The sequence below is a fragment of the Megalops cyprinoides genome, chromosome 18, assembly GCF_013368585.1.
Source record: "Megalops cyprinoides isolate fMegCyp1 chromosome 18, fMegCyp1.pri, whole genome shotgun sequence".
In the NCBI taxonomy this organism is placed as follows: domain Eukaryota; kingdom Metazoa; phylum Chordata; class Actinopteri; order Elopiformes; family Megalopidae; genus Megalops; species Megalops cyprinoides.
In genome coordinates, this window is record NC_050600.1 from 18,363,099 (window position 1) to 18,388,050 (window position 24,952).

General features: G+C 39.7%; 1 protein-coding gene across 1 annotated transcript in view; it reads right to left on the minus strand.

Moving 5' to 3' along the window:
* Window positions 1-24,952, minus strand: part of ttc29 (tetratricopeptide repeat domain 29) — a 72,043-nt gene that overhangs the window by 9,225 nt on the left and 37,866 nt on the right. Inside the window, exons 7-11 of the mRNA XM_036551875.1 lie at window positions 24,648-24,860; window positions 22,648-22,733; window positions 9,013-9,104; window positions 7,438-7,561; window positions 5,988-6,213 (exon numbers count right to left, since the gene is read on the minus strand). Of these exons, the coding sequence (XP_036407768.1) occupies window positions 5,988-6,213; window positions 7,438-7,561; window positions 9,013-9,104; window positions 22,648-22,733; window positions 24,648-24,860 (741 nt within the window). The remainder of the gene's footprint in view (window positions 1-5,987; window positions 6,214-7,437; window positions 7,562-9,012; window positions 9,105-22,647; window positions 22,734-24,647; window positions 24,861-24,952) is intronic.

Below are 24,952 nucleotides of genomic sequence, written 5' to 3' on the forward strand. Positions count from 1 at the left end.
AATCTCATGAGCAAGCTAGGAACATTTCTTTACTAATCTAAAACAAGAGAACAAAACTGATAAAAGCAAATTGATACTTTTTGGCCATTTCCATTCATATAGATCCTCGCAGGACCTATAAATATAAATATATAAGAGATGGAAATATCAAAAATGACTGATTATATGGTACATGTCAGCAGTTTGGTATGAAAAAAACTTGTGGGTCAGCGATTACTGTAAGCATACACCTTAACTCATCCCTTTATCTCCATTCAAATAAAATTCGCAAATAATAGAAAATGTCACTCTCATTTATGTGAGAGCGCCTAAAGCAATAAATGTCTTTTCAAATAGTGTTTCCTTTGATATGGGGTGAATGTCTGAGGATGTTTTACTTCCTTAAAACAGGACAATACAATAAAGTGCTTGACTTTCATGTGGCAGGCAGAATTTTCCTGTAGCATACACTGTATCTGTTGATATTTATTTTGTATTCAAAATGCACAATACCTTATTTGACTCTTTGACAGCAGCAAATACCTTTGATGTTTTGATGAAGAATTGCTTTTGAAAATATAAACACATTCCTGAAATGAAGATTTCAGGGAAGAGTTTGAGGAGAAGGTAAGACGTCCTTCAACGATACAGAGTATTAAATGTCTGAAATGTAATTAACATCACAAATAAACCCATGCAAATCCATGCATCATATTTATGACTGTGTGAGTCCACTGGGAAAACTGTGAGGTCACTGTGCGTACACAGCACAGACTTGCAGACTAAAGGCTGTATCTTTCCTCTGGGAGGAAAAAAAAAGCAAATATAAACAATGTTAACACTGCAGCATTCGCATGTCAAACCTTTACAAATAAGGAGCAAAGAAACGGCTGACTAAAAAGGTGCAATCCACCCATTTCAGAGAGCGCAAGCGTGATGCTGAGATGGAAATGTAAGAGCCACTGTCCCTGAAAAGCGCCGTTATCATTCCATTCCCCCTGTCTTTAAAATGCTCCAGGGATTCCTGAAACGAATAGGAGCAATAAGTTCACTTTGCAGAATTAATGCAGTAATTCTTTATCGTGAGAGCTGAGCATTACCTTGGACTTTTTATGCGAAATGGTTTGAAGCCTAGTTTTTTAATGATGGCCCTAATTTGTTAGCTCCCTCTAAATTATTAATCTCTTTTATATTCAAGTAGTTATTGCATGTCATAACTGTGTATCTATGGGGTGAAATTTAATGGCATCTGCTGGACCTTAGGAGAGGGGCCGGTGTAAAACATTATTAAAAATTGATAATTGGCTAAATATTTGCCTTGGCACATTTGCAGAATTGCATTTCTAATTAGCATGATGGGAGCAGTAGGGCCAGTCAGCAGGGAAACTGGTGTGGCATGGTATTTATAGGAAAATACAGCAAACAAACTCAGTAATTAAATTACTTACAATTACCAGAGTTAATTCATGGCAATTGTTTTCCTAAGTGCTTGACATACTGAATGGCAAGTGGTGGATCTACGTCCTCAGATTACTATACATGTGACACAGCTATGGATGGTTGTGTTGATTAAAAACAACGCTCTGATTGTGATCAATCAGGGGTCATTCGGCACGCTGCTCCTCAGGGCATAAGCACTGTGTGAAAGCAGCATGTAATATTTACAGTGAGGGGGCCGTGAAAAACACCCAACGCTACACTAAAACAAGCCAAGAAAACAAGCTGTAGGGGTGGAGCAAATGGACGGATCTGCATGGGGGGGGGTTTCCTGAGCTTCACTGAAGGGGGGGCAACGCTGCAAATAAATGTCAAGCAAGGTGACATGTGAAGAGAGAGGCAGTGACCCGGGACATGCTGCTTCGGAGGGCCTCCTGACTCGGCCCCATCGATCAGTCACATCACCCGAACATCCGCCAATCGCATGGACTTGTGGCTTTGCTCCGTCCCCTCGCGCCCGCTGCACCCTCACGATGACAGATGGGCCCCCCTCGCCTCTCACAGCTCACACAAGTCAGCGCTGGGCTTCGGTGTGGCTTGGTGGAAAAGGGACAGGGAAGTAAACTGCTGAACTTGATGACTGTTGGACGGGTGACGTCGGCTCCTCCACAGGAATTTTTAAAACTCTCCACAAAATTGTCTGTACATGAAATCTCACTGTCGCACTTCAACACTGGACTAAGCAACCTTCATAAAAAATGCCATCATTCGGCTTATCCAGACCTACTTGTGGCTCACAAAGCAGAAATATATAATTCATAAGAAGGGGGGAAAATTAAATATACTCTATAAAGACTGAAATGAAGAGCCCCTAATGTAATGGAAATCACCCATTTACTCGAAAAATAAACTTGCCAGATCTTCCCACAGATCAACAATCACAGCTTGTCTCATACTCTTCACTCAGGCTGTCTAGGCTGGTTCACATTCAGATCAAAGTACAGACCCTATCAAATCAAAATCACTAAATTGTACACATAAATTATTGGACAAAAATGCAATATACTGCATATGTACACTTGGTTTGTAAATAATGTATAAAATGTATACTGCATCAGAATTTTAAAATATAAGTGTATCACTCTTTCATATCATCATGTCAAAGTGGTTATTGTACAACACACACTAAATTTTGTATTATGCACAAAATACTAAACGTATGGGTAAAAAAACTCCATCAAATCAATTTTCTATTGCATAGAATTATATATATGACAATATTATACATACAATATATGTGTATATGCTAATTTTAAGAATTATAGTTAATAAAATCACTAATGATAATTATTAACAAACAACTAAATCCAGGAATAATAAATTCATTGTGCACACTAACATACATGTATATCATCACAATCTTTGTCATACTATCTATTTCCACATAATGTTTCTACACTTGTTTGTGCAGAGATTTTGGAGCAGGTGCTCTCACGCTGAGAAGGGGCTGTCTGAAACTCTTGCATTCATGCTGAAAGGTTCACCCAGCTGTTAAGAGCTGTGCAGGGAAATTCTCACACCTACCAAAATCTTTCCAATAGGTAAAGAAAAACAACCCCTATTGTGTATGCCAATTTCACCGGCAAGACTTAACTATTTAGGATGATGATAAAAACAATGCTCCCTTTTTTTCACAGCTTCCGCAAACCTGTTTTTCTTTCTCCCGTTTACCAACCTGTATCATTTGATTAGTTAAAATGTCTAATTTGTCAGATCCTCAACAGTCCATCCCTGAAGTGCAATGTGTTAATCTGGAAACACTGAGGCAGCCAGCCAGTGAGAGCGTATTGATTGAAGTGTAATGTCATGTGCAAGAGCGAGGGAGGGGCCGAGAGTGTTTTGTGCTTATGGTCTGAAAAATAGGAGGGAATGGCCTTTAATTAGGCAACAATTGATAATCACCCCCACCCCCCACTGGTCACCAGCTGGCACGTTGTCTCGTGTTTGCAAATCACTGCTGACTGCAGTGAGTGCCTCCTTTAAAAAAAGAAGAAGAAAAAAAAAGAATAGAGGAAGAAAAAAAAAAAAGCAGGACTCTGTGGGTCTCAGCTGCTGGGGTACAGCTTGCTCCTTGCAATGACTAGCTCCTGTCAGTTTATTTTATCTCAGGCTTTTCATCATTGTGCAGAAACTGGTTGGTGTAGGCCACCTGAGAGTCCTAAGAATTCGTAGGCTACAAGTCATTAGCTAGGACTACTCAGAGATTCAGGGCAGAGCTCTGCTGAATATTGCTTCAGACAAAGTACATCATAACTCTTGATTTTCTGATAGGCAGAGTCATTTCTTAGAGGTGCCAGTTCTAATAACTGGATCCTCTGTGATTGTATTTGACACAGGGTGAGGACTGAACACCTACACCTAGGAATTGCTGCACAGCCAGCAGGAGAAGCCGTGCAGGCGGCTGCAGACAGCTCCAAAAGCACTGGCAACTAAAAGCACCTCCGTTTGGGTCTCCGTGTTCCACTGTCTCCATCGGAAATCTTGCAGCTGTTACACCAGACAAAATTGCTGGTTTGTTTATTCCTGGACTGTTTATCAATCTCAAGCAGCGGATAGGGAAATAAATTAGATTAATATCGGAAAGGGATACAAGTTATTAACGCGTCAGTTTTAAAATTGATCATGCGCTGTTCATATTTTTGCCCAGTCTATCTAAATAAAATCTATTTCATTTTCATTTTCTGACGATTAAACACTGACGTTGCATTCTGAACTCCGACCAGTAGATGGCAGCTATATATTAAATTCATAATGAAAATGTCTAGGTTTTTTTTTTTTTTTTTAACCAAAAATTAAAAGATCTGCGAGAAGAAAAACAGTGGTTTGTACCCATCATGAGAAATGTACCGGTGCTTCATAGTCTCTTTCCACCGCCTTATACAGGATGCACACGTCCAGTGCCTCCACTACTTTTAACATTACTGTTGAAATGACTAGCTATCGACAACATAGCATGTCTTTAATCATTGTGCTGATGCCTTTAACAAAATGTAGGTCACTAAACAACGGGTATATCTTTTTTGTTTTAAAGTAGCAGCGTCCATAAATGTTCATAGCAAAGCAAGGTCTTCATATAAATAAAAAAGAGCATAAAATACAATATTAAGACGCATTGTACAAAAATCACAAAACTGGCGAAAAATATTACTTATTAGCTTTAAAATGATATATTGAGTATAATTTGATTGACTGATTTTTTTATGATTCTGCCGTCAGCATTGTAGGATTTCCAGTGGGGTGGCATGCTAAAAGGACCTATCACAAAAGAAAGCCAGTTTGGATTCTAGAAACTCACCTGCTATTGTATCATTTAGGACTGAAAAATGTGTGACATATTCATTTAGTTCCGTACTGTTCATGTTAGACAAATACTATCTATCTGTTGCCCTCAAGATACACCACATATTTTCTGTATTGAACTACAGTTCCCAACATACAAACAAGCTACTCAGAATAATTAATTCGCCCAAGTGGTCAACACACTAACAGCAGATCACATGCTTTGCTGAAAAATGGGACTGCCAAAACTGAAGACTAAGGAAACTGCAGCAAAATCCTGTGTTATTTTTTTGTGTGCAGACCACTGCAAGGCTGCTATCCTATGCTTCATCCCTATGCAGCCAAGGATGAATGTTGGCAACCGTAAGATTACACAGTGTGCACTTTCAGATATCTTTGTACCAATTTCATTATTGTGGAGTATCGTAACAAGCTAATTCACAGGATATCTGTGAATCCTGAAAATATTCAAAACAATTACCTATTGTCTTCTGATGCAAAACCGTATTTTTACAGTAATTCATTGGTATTGTGGAAATGAGCAGAGAGATCAGAACCCTGAGAGTGTGCTCCTCACACAGTTCCATCTTTCTGTGGGGTTTTTAGATGATCTTGAATGCGAATTGCCTCCTACCACAAGGACTGTGGACTACAGAACCTCCTGCCTAGACCGTGTCTCCTGTAGCATTCATGTGTAAATCCATCTTTTCAGGAGAGGCCAAGCAATCAGATGTGTCCGATTCACTTGAGTTACCCAGCAGCCCCAGTATCTGCATACTCAATACAGCGTCAATACAGAGGCACATTCAAAACATGTTGGTACATGTGAAAGGCCTCATAAATGGTAAGCAAGCAGTAGAACTGAATAGAATACGCAGCATTTCAATATGACATGCTGAGAAATAGTGAGAGGATGCTGATTAACTGCATATGCAGCATTTTAATCTCTTGCTTCTGACCAAATTTTCTAGGGGAGACACTGTAAAAGACACCAATTCTAAACAAATGATCAAAGGTTCAAGCTTCTTCAGAATTACGGCCTCGACTGTTATTTCGTCAAAGTATCTGTCAAAAAGGAACGTGGAGGAAAAACCTCTGTGATCATTATATCAAACAAAAACATAATATAAGTGCAAGCCAAAAAAAAAAAACCCAACAAAAGCAAAACAAAAAAGAGGTTCGGCCATTAAGAAGCTGAGCAGCACTAATGTGTTCCCTGACCAATGACTTACTGTCCGCTTCGCTGAACGTGTCATTTCGGCTCTCCTTCCATGCCAGCAGCTTGCGCGTATCGACAGGTCCGGCTGCGGCGACGTGACCGCTGTACGCCGCCATCACCGCGCAGGCTCTGGTGTGGCCCAGGTACACCTGAGCCTTCTGCAGCGGCCCCGCGTCGCTCCTCTTCCGGGCGATCTCGTAGGCCCGCTCGAAGTACCCACAGCCTCTGTCGTATTGACCCTGCTCGGGAAATGAATCAGAGCGGCAAAAGCATTAAGAATGGATGATTTGGCCTAGGAAAGAAGAGGCACTCCGCACTCCTCTGTGCCGGTATATTTGCATTGTGCAACAGGAGCGCTCCCTGCACCTTAAGTGGATGTTTTTGTAATGTGAAAGCCCAGGGGTAATTCAGGGGTTACACAGAAAACATTGTTTGATTGCCTGACTAACAAAAATAGGGCAGTAATCTTCGGCGTACTGGGAATTCCTTCAAATAGGAACAAAGAGGTAGAGAAGGAGCCTGAAATTCCAGGTTGGGTGCTTCTGTTTATATACCAGTGAGTCAACACTGGAACGTGAGTTTATATAGATATCACATTTTTTTCTTTACCCTGCTGTCACTTTGGTGGAATCCATAATCCGAGGAGCCGGGGTGAACTAACATTAAGCTCCGCATGGAAGGTGAGAGGTTTGGCAGTTTCTGACCTTTGGCCACATGTTAGTTTTTCATTACCAGAACGCAAACAGAATCAAGCTATCGCATTATTCATCACAGAATCATATGGATCCTCTGGTTCACAGCATGCTGTTTTTCTTTATTATTATGCTTCCAAAGTGAAAAGTGAGAGAGCACTGCTTCTGATTCCCCCCCATCCATAATTGTCTTAATTACATGGACGATCGATTCCTTTTGTGTAATACACTCACTTCCTCTCAATAGGCAAATTATAACTCCTAGATGCATCAGCTATTCAACTGCTAATGACACTGCTCCAGTTGCATGAAAATCTGAACTAAATATTTGAAAAAAAGCTAATCGCCTAAAACACATTAATACAAAAATATATATACTTGTAACTCAAAATTCTCAGCAAATCTGATATGCTAAAAAGCACAAAGTGTTTCTTTTATGAAATATTTAAACATTCACATATATAGTATCCTTATGAGGAAATTTAAATGTGAAGACTAACGAGTCTTGTGAAACCAACAAAGCTATCAGTGTTAAGAGAGAAAAGCTGCTTAAAAGGCCTCAAGCTGTGCATCAATAATGCGGGGCATATGAGGAGAAATGTGATCAAATTCGCATGGGAATATTACGATTAACCATTTCAAACACAGGCAAGCCTAACCCAAATTCACGTGCATGCAGCAATTAGCACAGAAGTACAGCATGCTGCATCCTTGTTTACCAATGGTGTGCTTTACAGCTTTACTTGCATGTCAGTTGGTGAGAGCTCTTACCCTGGAGGAGAAAAAGATTCCCAGGCACATGCAGGCCTCCTGTAGGTTGTGATGGAGGCCGTCATCCTGAGACACCTCCACAAACTTCTCCAGGTACTCAACTGTCTCAGCAAGTTTCCCCTCACTGAAAGCATGGGAAAACAAAGCAATGCACCGCATTTAGTAAATGTTTGTTTGTGGGGAAATCCACACCTGCTATTATTTAAGCATGCGATCAGGCAAAATAAATATTACAAAACAATATACACACATATCTGGATGCATATAAAGGAACTATAAAGCAAGTCCATATTTATGATTTCTTTTAAATCAAAAACAGACATGTTTAAATACATAGGTCTACAATAGGTGAAAGAGTCTACTACCATAGCTACATCCTAATGATCACAAAATCTAACAGGGAGTGAGTTGTAAATGAAACAAATGAGAAAGGCTGTGTGAGTGTTTGGTATTTAAGCGGGCTGTACGTCGTCTGGCTGAGGGGTTTAGAGATAAATATCTGGTGAGAGAGCAGAATGCCTGGGTTCAGACACCGAGACTGAGATAGTGTGGACTATTTGTGAATCAAGGTGTTTCCAATTTCCAACTGGGAGGACAGGACGCTTAACACCCTCCCTCCCTTGACAACTGTCCAATTATGTATATCACACTTGGCCTAGTGTTTGCACTAGAAGTAATCAATAAAGGATGTGGTTGAGTGAACATAGATTTTGGTTGAACCAATTGCATGAAAACTTAATCATTTGCTCAGAGTGGAGAAATCAAATAGAGCAGGGATAGAACAGCCCACTCTGGGGCTAAGCGATTGTGCCTCCATGTTTGTGGGCCTGGGCTGCTCCTAATACAGCAAATGGGATCGGTGACAGGTGGAAATCTAAAATGCTGCCTCCATTTCATGAATTAATGTAAACACTACCCATGTAATTATTTCTGTGGTCATTTTTGGGAAATTTCATATAAGACCTGCAGGTCCAATTTAATGAAAACGCGAAGCTTACTGGGGCGTTTAATTGTATATAAGGAAAATCTAAGTGTGAAGGGGAAAAAAAATGGGGAATAAGATGAAAGCATAGTCCAACAAGTGGAAAATCTTATTCAGTTTAAACATAGCATTTCATCTTAGATCAAGGCTGCTATTGATCCACTGAAGCCAAAGGTGATTGTGAAACAGCTGGCGATGTGTCACATTAGCCCTTAAATGGGAACATGCAGGCACTGATTGTGTGTTTAACGCTATCAGCGACACATTTGAGTTTTGTTTCTGATGATATTTAGCTACAGATTTCAGATCGATATCTAGAAAACAAATGAATACAGGTATAACAAATACATATTCTTTATAGAGCAAAGTGCCATTGTCATTATGTCAGTCTTTACAGGAGGCTTGACATCTTGTTGCTGACAGTTCACACGTGCCATTATTGTGAAATGTTTTGTGGCAGCTGGGAGCAGGCATTTTAGAAACACAGCCCGCATGATAAATAAATTGTATTAACAATTCATTAGCCAGCAACATGAGAACTTTCCAATGGAAACAACCTCAGAGTAAAACAAAAAAAGGGTTAAACTCCTCACCTTTCTAGAGATTTTGCTATTGCCTCGTAGGCTTTTCCCAGACTTTCATCATCTCCCAATACAGTGGAAATGTCCATATACATATTCAAATACTGTGGAGAAGAAACATAAGGGAAAAATCAGGACAGTCAAGACAACTTCTTACCTCACCTCACTTTTTTCCATCACAACATCTAAAACAATTAATTACAGTGTCAGTCTAATCTGCTAACTTCAACTACCTTTTTCTAACATGTAACTTTGGAGTTTGTTTTTTTTTTAAATGTTAACAATCTAACTTTTACCATGAAGAAGCATAATGAATCTAAGATACACAAATACACACACACACAGCAAGACGCTCAGAGCAGTGGCAAGAGCCCTGTTATTACCTGGGATGTCTGGGAATTAACTGGGATAAGTTATACCAAACTCAACTCAATGTACATATAGTTACTTGTTATCTATGATCAATACCTATTTATGACTTGTATTCATTCACAAAAATGACAACCGTTAGTCACAAGGACCCTCTTCTCAAGCAAAGCACAAGAACACAACACTGGCAACATGACTACTAGCACACAGGTGTTCAGAGTGTGGCAACAATCAAATATCTACAGCATATCAACAACTATCATATGCACCTTTGAGAAAGACAGAAATGTGGCCTTCCTCAGGAAATATCCAGCCATCTGAATGGAGACCCATTAAAACTACGCAAGTCACCCTGGATAAGGTTGTGTGATCAACAAACTGACAAGAAGAACATATGAATACCTAATAACCACAGACTGAGGTGGACCTTACACTGGCTGAATGGTGACTGATGGGGGTGTCAGTACGGTGCAGTGGTTAAGGAGCTGGGGTGGTACCCCTAAAAGATTACAGGTTCAATTCCCAGGTGAAGTGCTACTGTTGTACCCTTGAGCAAGGTACCTAACCAGAATTGCTTCAGTAAACATCCAGCAGCATAGATGTGTAATATGTAGACCTACTAGGGAAGTCACCCTTCAGAAGGGTGTCTGCAAAGCTAATGAATGCATAATGCAACTTCATCTCTCACATTATTCTTCAGCACCTCTTTAGCCTGTATGTTGTACACTGAGCTGTTTATTAAAAAAAAACATGTTTTGTTTTCAGATAAAAATTTCAGTTGATATTTTTAAGTGTATGTGTCACTGAACAAATTTTCTTTTTTTCACTGCTGTTAACTTGGGAAGTATTTATGCTGAAGTTAATTACAGTTACTCAACTGCAACAACGTTTGGTTGGTTTTGTCCCACTTAAAATTCAAATTCAGAGGCCATCCTGTAATATGGCTACATGTTTGAACATATTTCTATATGTCTGTATCATGTTGGATTGTTTCAAGCGATACATCCTGCAGGAAGTGTCTCTTAGATACTGACCTGATGTTACAGCCACTGGTGATCACACCTAGTGGCATGATGAGGCGAAGTAGATCCCACCAATACAGATAAAGCACAAAGCTATTCCAGCAAAGCCAGTTAAATGTGGTTGATAGCAATGTAGTTAGACTGAATTGGACTGCCAAATGTTTAAGAAAGTATGACTTTTTACGATACTTGAAAACCGCCATTAGTTTGGTATTTGCTGAAATGAATAAAAATGCTTTGTAAATTGGAAAAAAAGGCCCACACTTGTGAATTCATTACACAAATGGACAAAGAGCATAGCAGTTAGACTGAATAGAGGCCTTTGGCTCTATTATAAGCCTCGTTTATCTTTGTTATGAACAGATGGATGAATACTGTGGCTTGAGAGGGTATGACAATGTTATACCTCCTCTACCTTCAGAGTAAATGAGTAATTCCCTCATCTTCACAGCAGACTGAGTAATGAGGACGAGAGGGCTGGCGATTTCCTTCCATAGTGGATATTCATGTAAAACGGGGAAATAAACAGGAACGCACTTAAAAGACAAATGCATCGCGCTTTGTCAGATTGGTTAAAAAAACAACGGCGGAGACAACCTTTCCCTCCGTGAAGCCATCCCCCTAATGCTACGGCTAAAATCACTTACAACATTAATCAAAGATCATTGGCTAATGGTTTCTGACAAGCAGCGCAATAATGGGCCGCAGTCCAACCTGTGCCAACACATCTGTTAATGTTACCGGTACAGACTGCTAATGCAAATGGTGGCGAGACACTTCCCTATAAAGCACTTAGTGCCTAAGACATCAGCGCATGAAGCATGAAAAAAGCCTCTTCGCGGTATGCAAATACGAGACATTACACGGGATGATTTACAGCTGTTCAGCCCAAGCATCCTGTATGGAGACACACTCTGCTCTCTCTGCAAATAAGAGATATTACCTTGATAGTAAAACACTGCGGATGATATTGCAATGCCTGTTTTTCTTACACTAAGCATAACTAAGGGGTTGGAGGATGTCTTCACAGATTGAAGAAACTGTATGATATTTATCCAAAGCACATAACAATAGATGTTTTGTAAAATACAGCACTATGTTAATTCAATGAAAGCTGCCAAAACCAAGAATTTCTGATGCATACTGAACATCACTGGATACAACTTTATGATTTAATGTTCACGTTGCATAATATTTGATGACACAGAAACCCATGTTTTCTATTAAGATGATTAAAATTACCCTTGAGTCATAATATGGCTTCTTTTCTAGGACTAGGACTCATAACCAGCACCCTTTCCAGGACTGTTTAAATGATTTATATAGCTTTGTGAGGAAGACTATGTGGAGCTGTGACTACTGTTGGACTTTTTGGGGCAAGCGACTTTAAACCTGCATTGCTTAAGTTGAGTTTCAATACAAAATATTTTTAATTGCTAAGTTCAAAAGTTCATATGGCTATATTTACCACAAGCGCTACCTGATAACATGGATCAGAGGGCAAGTTCCCCTCATTTTGAAGGGGGCCTATATCGTAAATTTTTCTTACTAGAAAAAATGAGTTATATGACTGCAATAGGCTGGAACCATGGGATTTGTGTACAGACCCATTTACAAAACTTCTATTAGCTTTCTTATTACTCTTGTATAAAATCAGCTTTTATGGAGGAGAGTTCTCAGGTGGGAAAACGAGTTGCCGGCTAAATGGATAGGCAAGCTTGTAGCAAGAAAATTCTGCAAAGGTTAGCATTCCTATCTTTTACTACGACCTTTGAGGCAAAATGTGCAGACATTAAACACAGATGTTTTACAGTAGCAAAAAATAAAGTAAAACTAAAGAGAAAGAGTAAAATCAGGTTTACATGGGGGGTAAGAAATACATATTTATAAGTATAAACATATTAAAACATGTAATAGAGACCACATACTGCATGTTGCACAGGGTCTCAATACTGTCAATTCAGGTATCGCCTTTTAAGATGTTATGGAGGAACAGATAATCAGTGAAGCCTGGTGAGGACAATAATCTTACTATGAGCCTTTTATTATGTTGGTTATGCTGGTGCCAGCTGTATTGTGTGTGCTTCCCTGGCACTGTATATTAATTTTGTCTAATCCAAACTAGGATTATACCAGCCTATAGCAAAGATGGAGACATTTACAAAAATTCACAGGCAAGAATGGAAGCTTAATATACCCCATTTCACACAACATTATTTTAAAGACTGAACTGCCAAAAAATCAATATCTTGAAAGAGAAATAGAAACTTCATTACAAAATTGTTGAAATAAGACCAAACAAGATTAATTTCCCTGTGTGATTTAAGTTTATGTTGTCTATTTTTCGCAAACATTATTTATTATGCAAAGACTTCTTTTTAATCAAAGAAAAAAAGCTTGTAGCTACAGCAGTAAATAGTTTTATTATTGCCTTGTAATTGACCAATACCTTATGAATTCATTATTGCTAAGTTTTGCAGGAACAGGGAGAGCTACACACTACCTGAATTCACTAATGGAGAGACACACAAACAGGTCACATCGCACCGTCTGTAGAAAAGGGGGGTGGAGAACTGGCTGTACACAGGAAGGAACCACAGCTAAACAACTACCATTTCTGTTGAGGGTTACTTAAATAACCCACAAACAAAATCACACGCAACACTTTATTTTCCTTCTTTACTGTAACCTTTCAACAAAGATGGATTTCATATTGAAAACAAACACATTTAAAGCTTCTAATAAGCAGTGTGGTAGCACAGGTATGAACAGTTTGTTCTTGAACAAAACAAATCTTAATTAGCGGCAAAAAATGGATGATGTCAATAACACTCCCTGTTGAGTAGGCAAGTAAAAACAGCCTGTAATGTATGACAACTAGACTTTTAATTTATTGTTCAAAAATGGAAAAAATATAGGAGGCTTATTTGCTGATTAGTTCTATTTAATAATGTAACATGCGCAAGGGAATGACAAATTGACTCTTGAGAAATGTATGGTATTGAATACTGAGCAGAGATTACTCTATTACACTCTAATTTTCAAGACAATATTACAATTATATCTCATCATAGAAGAGAAAAAATAGGACAGTCATACCCTACATCATTATGACAGACTTTCTAATGTGTATGTTAACACATTACCATTGTTACACCGGATTAAAAACATTTGGTTCAAAACCCTCTCATTTCACAATTCTGTTTATGTGACTACATTTCATAACCAAAAAAAAAAAAAAAAAACACCAAAAAACTTGCCTAACTGAAAATTGTGAGTCACATACAAAAGCTATAATAAGCTAAAAACAATAAAAACAATACTGTAAACACATATTCTTATCTATCAAGATTTGACATGTTGACAGTTTTGAGCAGCATACCTGCAAAATTTTTGCAAGGCACATAAAAAAGATTGTGATAACTTACAAAAAGTTATCTTACAGTTCTATGCTACTTTTTACTACTATTCCTGTTGTTATTATTAGTAGTAGTACAGTAGTAGTAGCACCATTAGTATTTCCATCATAGTGCCATCTGAGGTAATGCTGTTAACCACCATATCTGAGACAGGCCATCCCGGATTTACGATGATGTAAATGATGTAGACAACAACCTATGTTTACGACTTAAATTATTAAGTTTTTTAATGACACAAACTCAAATTTACTATAAGAGAAAGACTGGAGAGAAAGTTGGTTGTGCTGTCTTTCTTATTTACTTTGTTGTTTTCATTTAGTGAATGCACAAGGACCTTTTTATTTCATCCCTTAAGCATGTACATGGTGGCTTGCTGTTCTACCATTTCTGAATGGTCACAAACTACATGTCTCGACACCAAATACGCAGTACTCGGTGTGCAAGTACACTTAAATGGACATTTACACAATATTAATATTTTATGAAGATCTGGCCTAATCCCATATTTATCTAACCTTTTTTTTGTAAAATAATACGTTAGCCTTTGTTCAGTAATGTATCTTTTTGACAAAACTTGACAATTATAAGAAAATAAGATTCAATTTCGAACAATCTGGTTAACAATGGGATTTCCAGGAAGGCATTGTCTCTTAAATGTGAAGGCTGCTTTTACTGATATATAATTTTAATTTATCAACTACCTTAAGCCACACTGATCCAATAAAAGGTGAATTCCAGCTTTGATTTTGAAAGGAAATAGGGGGACAGAGTGGATAGGAATAGTAGGGGACATCAACCACAACCAGGTGAGATGAAAGCATTACAGGAATAAGAATCCTTGTAGTGCATCATGACTCAGTGCCACTGAATACTCAGAGTACTCTGCTTGTTCTGATGCCATTCTGATGCTGATACTCCAAATTATGAGCACGAGTGGTTTCTATTAATTTTTTTAATTAACGTCAAAGGTAGCCAAACACTGCCAGGTATGGTTGGGTACAAGTGTTTCCTTATACCTGAACACAAACCTTCAAATTACAAGCAGTACGTGGTACCACTTCTTCAGAAATTGTGGGTACCTTGTGCAGCACCTCCTTTTAGGATCATGTGATAAAGCAGGAACCAAAACTATCTAGCACAGCTTTGGTTGTTTTTCTCTAAAATCCTGTTCATGCACGACTAAAAATGGCAAACTCCATGCCCACAGAAATCAATCATGGAGATATTACAATAGAATGCATTCAAAAGTACTTATATATTACAGTCATGTGACCCCAGAGGCACTGGCAGTCGAAGAATGCTGGCACTTTTAAAAGGAGGTCACAGTCCGATGGCATGGGAATGATGGTTACCTATGTGCACAAAGCAATTATTTAACAGACATACCTCTGATGCATTGGCCCAAAAGTTACATAAAAAGATGCTAGGGTCATTGTTGATATGAAGGAACCCAGGTTTAGGTTGTACGTCCCTGCCCTGTTATTGTTGGGTCATTGCATGTGAAATGACACTGACTTTGTTATGGTCCTCTTAGGTTTTGAAGAAATTTGGCATATGCATTTGTCCTGTGGATATTCAAATTTGTGCAAAATGTCTCATACGTATCTAAAGCATTTTTAGGCATGGCTGAGGTCTTTTTTGCAATTCTTTTCTGCTACCTGTAAGAAATTTTGTTCTACAAAAGATGAAGTCATGATCTTGGTGTCAGATTAAAGCTCTTTGTGTCCCCTGATACATTTTTATTTGAGGTTTGCTGAGAACTGATATAGCCTGATCTAACCTTTTCTCAACTGAGACAACTGCATGTCACACTCCTAGAGTTTGCACAACAGAACCGATTATTTAAACAGCATGTAACCGAACTTCAGGATCTGACCCTGGTTGCCTCCCACTACCAAATGCCACAACATCAGATGTGATGTTGCTGACAAACTCATTTGAAATCCTTTTGTACTGCAGTTCATAACAAACTTCGGGCAACCTAACCATAATATGGTACCCAGAATGCACCACTGCTCATCTTTTCATCTCAAGATTGAAGAAAATTACATTTGGAGATCCTGTTCTCATTCAGGCAGGCTGCACATGACACCAGTCTCCCCTACATTATCTGTCACACATATAATGACAGGCTCTGTGCCACACTGCCACACAATGCTTAGGTAAGCTACTATACAGATCCACTCTACTATTTGTACGCTAAGGTGGTTTGTGTCTTACTGTAAGGATTTTTAAATTCATGTCCCTTGCAGCTGTGTGCTACCTGCTAGCCAGTGTGGCCTTTTGCTCGTTTTTGTTAGAAAGATGGACAAAGGATGGCTTCACAGTGCATTCTAGAGACCAGACAAGAAGAGGAGAACAAATGTGCAAGAATGCAGTTGCTTTCATTTTGTAATTATCAATCACTTAACAGAAGTCACCTGTAACTGCTTTGAAGACTCATACTGTATGATAATCTGAAAAAAAAAGAAAAGAAAACTGAACGGAGTTAGAAATCAAGTTTCCAGTTTGCAGACACATTTGAAAAAGGAAATATAGCCCGCTGACACCATACTGATTAATGCCACTTCTTTCTCCCTGGTTTTGCCAATTACAAACTAGGCACATGTGCAGGCTCACTAGGAATATCAGTGCAATACTCCAATTCATTCACCTGCGATGCAGCAACTACCTTAAATACTACAAATCCCACAATGCATCACAGTGAAGCACACATGACTGGTAGAGAGGTGTGTCTCCACTGATGTGTTCTGAGTGGCTCATGGAGTGGTAGGGGGGCAAGATGGGGAAACCCTGCCAACAAACTGACCCTTACCCCAGCCACTGTGGGCTCCTAGTCATTGTCAGCTGATGATAGGACTGGGCTTGAATGCAGACTGTGGGGGCCAGCCTGCACTCTGAATGCGCTCCTTAGCTCACTGAGCCACGCAGGAGCCCCACATTCTTTATTTCCACAGATTTTTACTGTGTGTAAAAAGATGTTGGTGGACAGTTCATCAGACAACTTAGATGTAGAACTGTGAGGAACGAGAAGATGGAAGAAATGGTCTGCCAGTAAGGGATGTTCTCAGGGGTACAAAAGGGAATGTACGAAGAAACTGACACATTGCTTATAAGGAAGAGCAGAACGGTTAACACAGCGGTGAGAAAACAACGTGGGTTTGAAGTAAAGACAAGCAGCGTCGGGGAGCAATGCAGCAGAATGAGAGGAAGTAAAACGTGCCAAGCAGCAGAAGAATGAAGGGGTGGAGGAGGATGCTGCGTGGAAGAGGGAAGGCCAGTGATAACACAACTACAGGAGTCAAGGTGAGGAATGACCAAAGGAGTTGCGCAGAATACACTGTTAAGAAGGCCTTCTTAATATTACATGAGAGAAAGTGGCAAGAGTGAGTCAAAGAGTGTGTCGAAAAAAAAAATCACTCTCTCCTGGCACCACCTCTGACCACTTAAGAGAACTTCACCGTAAACTATTTAAATTGAAAAGAACAGTCATCCAAGCTTTATAGTATTTTAGTTTCCAGTTCTAAAGAATGAACTGCATCCAAAATTAATGCTTGGAAGGAAGAGGTCCAAGAAGAAACCACAGCAGATGAGTGAAGTGAGACTGGCTCCAAGGCTTACACATACACAATTAGTTATCTTGCACCTAATTCCCATGCTGCTGTGGTCCATTGGATTATTAGAACATGCATCTCTCTAGCCAAATTTCATCTGTAATCCTAACCTTTCAGACTAAATTAAAGACATCTTTGCAATTCAATAATGACAGCTCTATTTCTCAGTACTTACTAAAGTACAGAATCAGAAAATGGTGGCTTGCTGTACATTTATAATTATTGCAGTAATGCGGTGACTCAGCTCTCAACTTTGTATATAGTTTATATCTGGAGTAACTCATAGGCAGGAAGGAATGCATATTGACAGACAAGAATACGTTAAAGCAAAACACTTGATTTCTCTTTCTTTGAAAAGTGTGTACTGATCTGGCTTTAACCAATGGCTTACAGAGTTATTATCATGTGTAGCTCTTGAATATGTAATCACTGAAAAGGATTCCAGGAGACAGGATTTTTGGACTTGATTTTTGTAGAATAGTTTTGCTAATGTTTTGGAAAATGAGAAATAAAACAGGGGATCTAATTTGCTATCAGATATAAAAGCAATCTGTATGTGGTGTTTGAGACAAAGCTGTAAAACAATAGCGATTAAGGCTGCAATTAGCCAGGCACTAATGAGCGCTGGTATGAAGATGCCTACATTGGCTAGATGAACAGGGATCTCTGATCTGATCGTCATCTTACTGTTTTGTTTATTTCTTGCTTTGTCAGCCATCCGTTGTTAAGGGTTTTTCATTGATTTCATTTGACTCTCATTTGATTGATTCTTTTGTTTTCATGAAGACTGATTATTTAAAAATTGATATATTTGGAGAATGAAAGGCAACAGTTCAGACTCACCACTAGGGCTTTAGCTCACTGGGGAGAGGAAGAATGGGCAACACACCAGTGGGAGATAATAGAGGACTCACACAGACATACACACACTCACACACACACACACACACATTAATATTGGTTATTAATACAGCTAATATTGCAATACATACATAGCTAGACTAACAGACAATATGTAAAACATAATCTATAATCAGTTAAGCACATAAATAACATATATGACTCAAACAGTACACATGGAGCCACACAGAAATGTATACTTCTAAAAAAGGGAAAATAATACTAGTGAAATACTGTAATGTTTCACTGACGCTTGCTGCCATCTAGCTTGTAAAAGGCCAAGCTTGTTGGTGGCTAACTATGAACAATACACAATGTTCTCCTCTTGATGAAGTCCTCAGTGAAGTAGCTTTTGGCAAGGTGTTACCCCAAATCCCCAGGTGAATATGGCCGGCTTTATCTCCTGTTCCTGTATTGTTGAATGTGACAAACACTGACTAAATATTGTGTCTGCCAGGAGCTTTTATCATGTATGTTATAACAACCAGTAATAAGTGTAAATAATAAATGGCTAACATCTTATGGGGCCTCGACGGTGCTGATAAACAATTTAAGGTGCCCGCTGACGGGACTTTGCTGGTTGGAGGAATTCCCCCTGGCTTCCCAGTAGAGTTTTGGCCTGACAATAAACAACAATTTAATACTTTATCTAATCCCAGCCAGGAGGTGAGTCCAACAGCGAGCTTTTGCAGATGTTCACATCCAATAATCTATCCATAATTGATGAAACAGGGAGGTCAGATGTAATGGCTGCTGCTACTCCAGCAACAAATAAATGGTTATTGACAAAACAAGCCAGTGTGGCGCGGGATGCTGTGACAGGCAGGAAGCCGTGCGGAGAGAGAGAGGCAGCGGTGAGACTGCAGCCCAGCGGTGCTCCGCGCCTCTCTGCCGGGAGAGCCCAGAGGACGCGGCTGCGCTCGGGAGAGCGCGTCTGTCTGGGGAGTGACAGCCCTCCACTGAACCGAGGGAGGAAGAGGAGGGGAAAGGGAGGCGGTGGAGGAACGAGGCAGCGCGGACGCCGGTGAGTGCGAACGCGTGGGATGCTGTCGGTGCGGTGGGCCACCGGTCCGGTTACTGTTCTCTCACGGTTTGTGTCGACTGTAATATACCTGGTTGTCAAGCTGCAGTGTCCTCATAGGACGCTCCTTTCATAGCGCATGCATGAGCGAGCCTCGGCATCTGTGAATACTTACTGAACAGCTAGGAGTCAATTTCTGCCATTCTTCAGTCTACTGCTGCTTTAGTACATCAAAGCCTCTGCTGTTCCCTTTTTGGACTTATGAAATGTACGTTGATCTCAGAAACAACCTGGAATCTACACTACTAGTACGCAACTACTAAAGGCAAAGTATGTGTAAAAGATCAGACCACAGGAATCTTCATCAAAATAATTGAAAACTACAATGAAAAATATCATGATTTAAAGTATATTAGCAAATCTGAACATTGTCCGGTGGCTTGTTAATTACGTTTTAACTGTAGTCATTGCATTTCTGAGTCATTATAAGTCAGGTCACTGTATTTCTGAGCTCACTGTTGTTTATAATGCTAATCAAATGCAACATATAATTATTTGACATATATACAGTTTTGTTCTCCAAATGATTTGAGGGGCTTAAAACAATTCTCACAGGGCAATCAAAACATAAATGATGCTGGTGTTATTTCAGATAATGAATGTTTACAGTGCAGAATACTGTTCTGAATTACCTGTGGATAGCAATTCATTACATAATTAGTAAATGCACCAAAACAAATGCCTGCCCTCGCAGAAGACATTATTCTGTATCACTTGAATTTAATATGTACTTTGTTCTTGAATTAAGGATTAGAACAACTGGGAATTAATCTCATTTGTATTACAAACAGCTAAGAATTAAAGTGTCACTTGACTGACAGCACTCAGTTGTTTCAGATATTTAAAATAACACATTCAGGTCAGGTATCAGTCTCAACGTGCCTGTCGCTTAATTATTTAAAAATTCAGTTCTCTTACAAATGATCAAACCATTGTAAATGTTACTGGTTTTATCTCTTATCTCTTCTTCATAGCGCAGACAACACAATACCATGTTATTAAATGTTCAGTGTCATTTCATTCACAGTCCATGACACACTATGTCACTTGGGTGTGTGGCAATTTTGGCATTTGTAAAATATAAAGACATATCTGCTTTGGAATATTAACAGATTAGAAAATATGATAATAAGTGCTAGTCTAACGACAAAATAAAAATGTAAACATATAAAATATGGAGGTTATTCTATGAAAAATTGTTGAGAGAAATTTTCATATGTTTCAGTTTCAAATTGTTTGTAACGCTTATACTAAGTGAACAGATACCTAGGTGTTTCCAAGATGAAATTGTGGGTATTTTTTTCTATTTCCCTAATTTTAAAGGCTGCCAACATGACGATTTGGATAGTGAAGACAATGCACTGAACTGGAGTACTGTGCTGTACTGGATGCAATACAATACTGTGATTTATTTGCGTCCTCTAGTGTTACATGTTTAAGGCTCATTAAACACTAAAGCTGATCATTTGCACCTTTTCAGCGCTAACTAACCGAGGAACAAAGCCACACTCAAGATAATAACAGCTCTTTAGGAGAGAAGGGACCTTTCCTATTTTGCTAAGGACAAGCTCCCATAATAGCTTATTTTTCTCCCTACAGTGGTGAATCATGAATCTCCTGGCAGAGTCCCTTTTTTTACCTCTTAATTACTCTATAAGATCATAAATATTTCAAGCATATGCTTTCCTGCTTTGTCGTTGCGGTTGAGAACTAAGAGAAACAACTTCATATGCATATTAATGGGAGGGAGCAGCGGCGTGGGGGACAGCAGGAGGAAACGCCAGTCTTCCCCAGCAGCTGCTCTCTTTAGATCCCCTCTAAAGAGACTGCCCGAGGTGGGTCTCAGCACAAAGGGATAAAGGAGATGAAGACTCTGATGGAAAGCAGGCAAACAACCACTGAGACCCCTCGAGCCCGGACCCCCAGGAGTCCCCGTTGCGTGTCAGGACCTCTTTAGCATTCTCCCAGGCAGCCCATAAACTGCGCATTACCAACAGGCGCGGGGACTTCTAATGGCAAAGAGTTTGCGAGCTATGTGTAATGACAACTGGAGGTCCTGTGGGAGCCCGGGCTGTGATTGTGGCCCTGTACCCATCTGAGGTCTGCCTGGTGGAAGGGACCATTAAAATGACAATATAAATGTAAATCTTTAGGCAATCATTTTTAAAGCGTGGTACTCACCACTCCCTGTCAGCATGTCAGTCCATTACATCATTGAACGCTGGCTTAAACCGCCTGATACTGAATTTATGGACTTTAAACTACCACTTAAGACTATGGTAATTAAAAATATGAAAAAATATACACTTTACTTAGCGTACACATGCACAGCCAATTATTGTACAAATGTTGTAAAGCTGACAAAATTTAACACTTGATTTGAATAAAAATGAAACATGTCAACACATATCTATACACATATTCTCTAACTAGTGCTTTTTATCACAGAAAATACATTTTACCACCAATCTTGAATAATAGAATTAGAATGATTCAATTTTGATCAAAATTGTACTGCTAATACATTTTAGATGTAGCTTCTAAAAATTTCAGTAAACAAGAACATATTTTCTCCCAGTGCTGTAGGAAATAATTGATCAGAATTCAATACTTAAAAAAGCAAAATTGGATATTCTTTAGACATAAATAAAACAACACCTTATAGAATCAAACACTTGTCTGCCTTATAACGTGATACAACATTTAATGCGGTCCAATAAAACACCAGCTAAATGCTAGGCCAGTATGGCTGGAGACAACCAGTCCGGTTTAAGGAAACTTCCAGGAAACTAAGCAGTAGCTTCAGACATTGTGCACAGAACAAATAAATAAAGTTAATAATTAATACTAAAAATTAATTAATAATAAAGTTAATTAGTTCAACATCTTCTGCCACAAATGCCCAGGACAACTCCCTGTAGACTATTTTTTTAAATCAAATAGTTGTGGAGGCCTTATTATTACAGAAGCCCGAAAGAGTCAGTGATACGAGTTGCTATTCAGCCTCTGAGATGGTAATATTTCTCAGAAACTGTTTGATGCCATTCAGCCAAGGGGAAAAAGATCACATCACAGATATCATGTGAAATGCACAATGTGACCACTACAGCTGCTACTAACAGAACTACTGCCATGTTGCTATCCTGTTTGAGTTAATGACTGAGGCAACGCCACAGCGAGTGCAACCCGTTCCTGAATCTGACTGCCCAAAAGAGCCACCCGTGAAGCGTGATGACACTTACTCTTTTAGCGGTTTCCTGGTCTCCCACACATTGGTAGGCCAGTCCCACCCGATACGCGGCCTTGCCTTCTATCTTTTTATCCCCGGCTGGAACAGGAGGGAGGCAAAAGAAAAATGATTATGAAGATTAAAGACAAAGGAGAAATTAAACATGGAGTTTGATTCTGGATTACTGGCACTACCCTCTTCTCTTTTCATCCCTCCATTTTGATTATTATACTTTCAGTGGAGGATTTAACCACAGGGCACTTGGGCCATTGCCTCGGGGAGCCTCTGTTCAATGCAAGTACTTTTCCCCGGGTTTATTGCTCTGCCTTTTATTCTGCCAGGCAGCCGTACTGACATCGAGGGGCTCTCAGAATATCTTGCCCCAGGCTATCCCCAAACCTTAAATCCGCCACTGCACATGCTTTATTCCAAAATGAGATGTGGTTGCAGGTAATTCATGTTACACCAATGAAAAGATAATGTGAATCCTGCACTTATTGTGATTTCTGGAGCCAGCACAATGGTTCATCACCAGGGTAAGTGTGTGTGTGTGTGTGTGTGTGTGTGTGTGTGTATGTATGTGTGCCCATATGTCTGTGCTAATCATTACTACCACGTGATGATCAAGTGGTCCAGTAATAAACCCTCTGCGGTTTATATTTTGTTTCCCCAATCGTCACCAAATTCGTAAATAGCAGTAGATCAGATGATTCTGAATCTATTAATAAAACTTACAACAAAAGCATGCTTGCCTCACAGGATTTCTTTTGGAAAACAAACGCTGTATTTGTATGCAGGTGGATGCACGTGTATGCACCGTCTTGCCTGTCCTCCAGTCATGCCCAGCAGAAACACAGGGCAGACTGCTGTGGATAACATCAACCGGATGTGATGAGACTCCTGTTTTAAGTAAGACGGAGGTGGTGATCTGTCAAACATGTTGATCGAGCTCCGCGTGTCTGTTAGACAACAGCTCGGCATACTTTTCTCTTAGGTCAAGGGGCTTTCAAGCTTAAAAGAAATCTTAATTAGTCTTTCACAATCTATGTCAGATTCGCAGTTTATCAGGTTTGGTGTTCCTGTCAGAGCACTGCTTGGCGGATGCTGAACAGGCCGAGGCATCGCTGCAGGTGTATGCGGGCTTTTCACTGCAGTGCTGTATGTAGCTGCTAGGCCCACAGGCTGAATGCAGTAGAGTGGGCTGAGCCTAAATGAACATCTTGCCGAAGCAGTGCCTCTCAGGGTAGACATCGTGTTCCGTGTTGCACCACACCTGAACAGTAACAGTGGGACTCGAGCCGGATATAGTGCTCACGATGTTTATCTCGCTGAATACTAATACGACGCTGTGGAAGGGGAATACGAGCTGCTGGTTCTCACTTGCTGAGTACTGACTACCTGCTGCTTTGCTGTACTCGGCTTTTTACAAGTCTTTGTAAAATGAATTGTAATTATACTGGGATTATGATTATGGTTAGCTCCTCATGCTGTTTGAGATGTAGTGTGCTCCCGCATTTGCTGCAAAGGTCTAATTTACCACACTGATGGTATTACAGTGGTACAACACTGTGGTTTTGAGAGGATTTCTGATTTCATGTTGTTCAGATTCAATGTCATTTCACACATCTGTAGCCGTATTTAAGACAAAAATACACTTCTATCCTTGAGCTATAAAGTTCAGTGACATTCTGTAATGATTTTCTTTCATTTTTCAAATCAGGGACAGAGTTTTCTTCATAAATCTAACTAGATGGTTACAATGGAATGTTATAATTAATAAAATTAGATGAAATCACAAGATTAATTTACTACAATGAATGTTCTCGAAAAACTCCTGGGATCAACTGTGTCGCTTAGCACACAAGACTTCTGATTCATAGCCAGGTTGGTAGCTTTCACCAGGTACAATCAACCAGTCGGCGCATTTGACGGGTTTCTTAGTGCCTCTCCCGGGAGAACAGGGACTCACACATGAAAAAAAGAGAGGATCTGAGAGTGTTATTTTCCACCTACCTTCTTGAGCCATTTCAAAGGCCTTTGTCAGAGTCTCGATGGCCGGCCCGTGCTCTTCATTTTCCAGCATTTTGTCTGCAAGTAATGTGTAAATCCTCCAGAGACACTCGCAGGCTTGAGAGCGGAGAGTCCGCCCTGCCTCATCCTTCCACGCCTGCGTCTCTGTCAGATGATGGAATGCTTCATAATGTTCCCGGGCTCTTTCCAGCTGACCTACAACACACGCCCGATTTGTAATTCAGCATTAACACCGAGAACACCGCCGGCTTGTCACCTATCTTTATTCAAAAAGATTTTCAAAACAT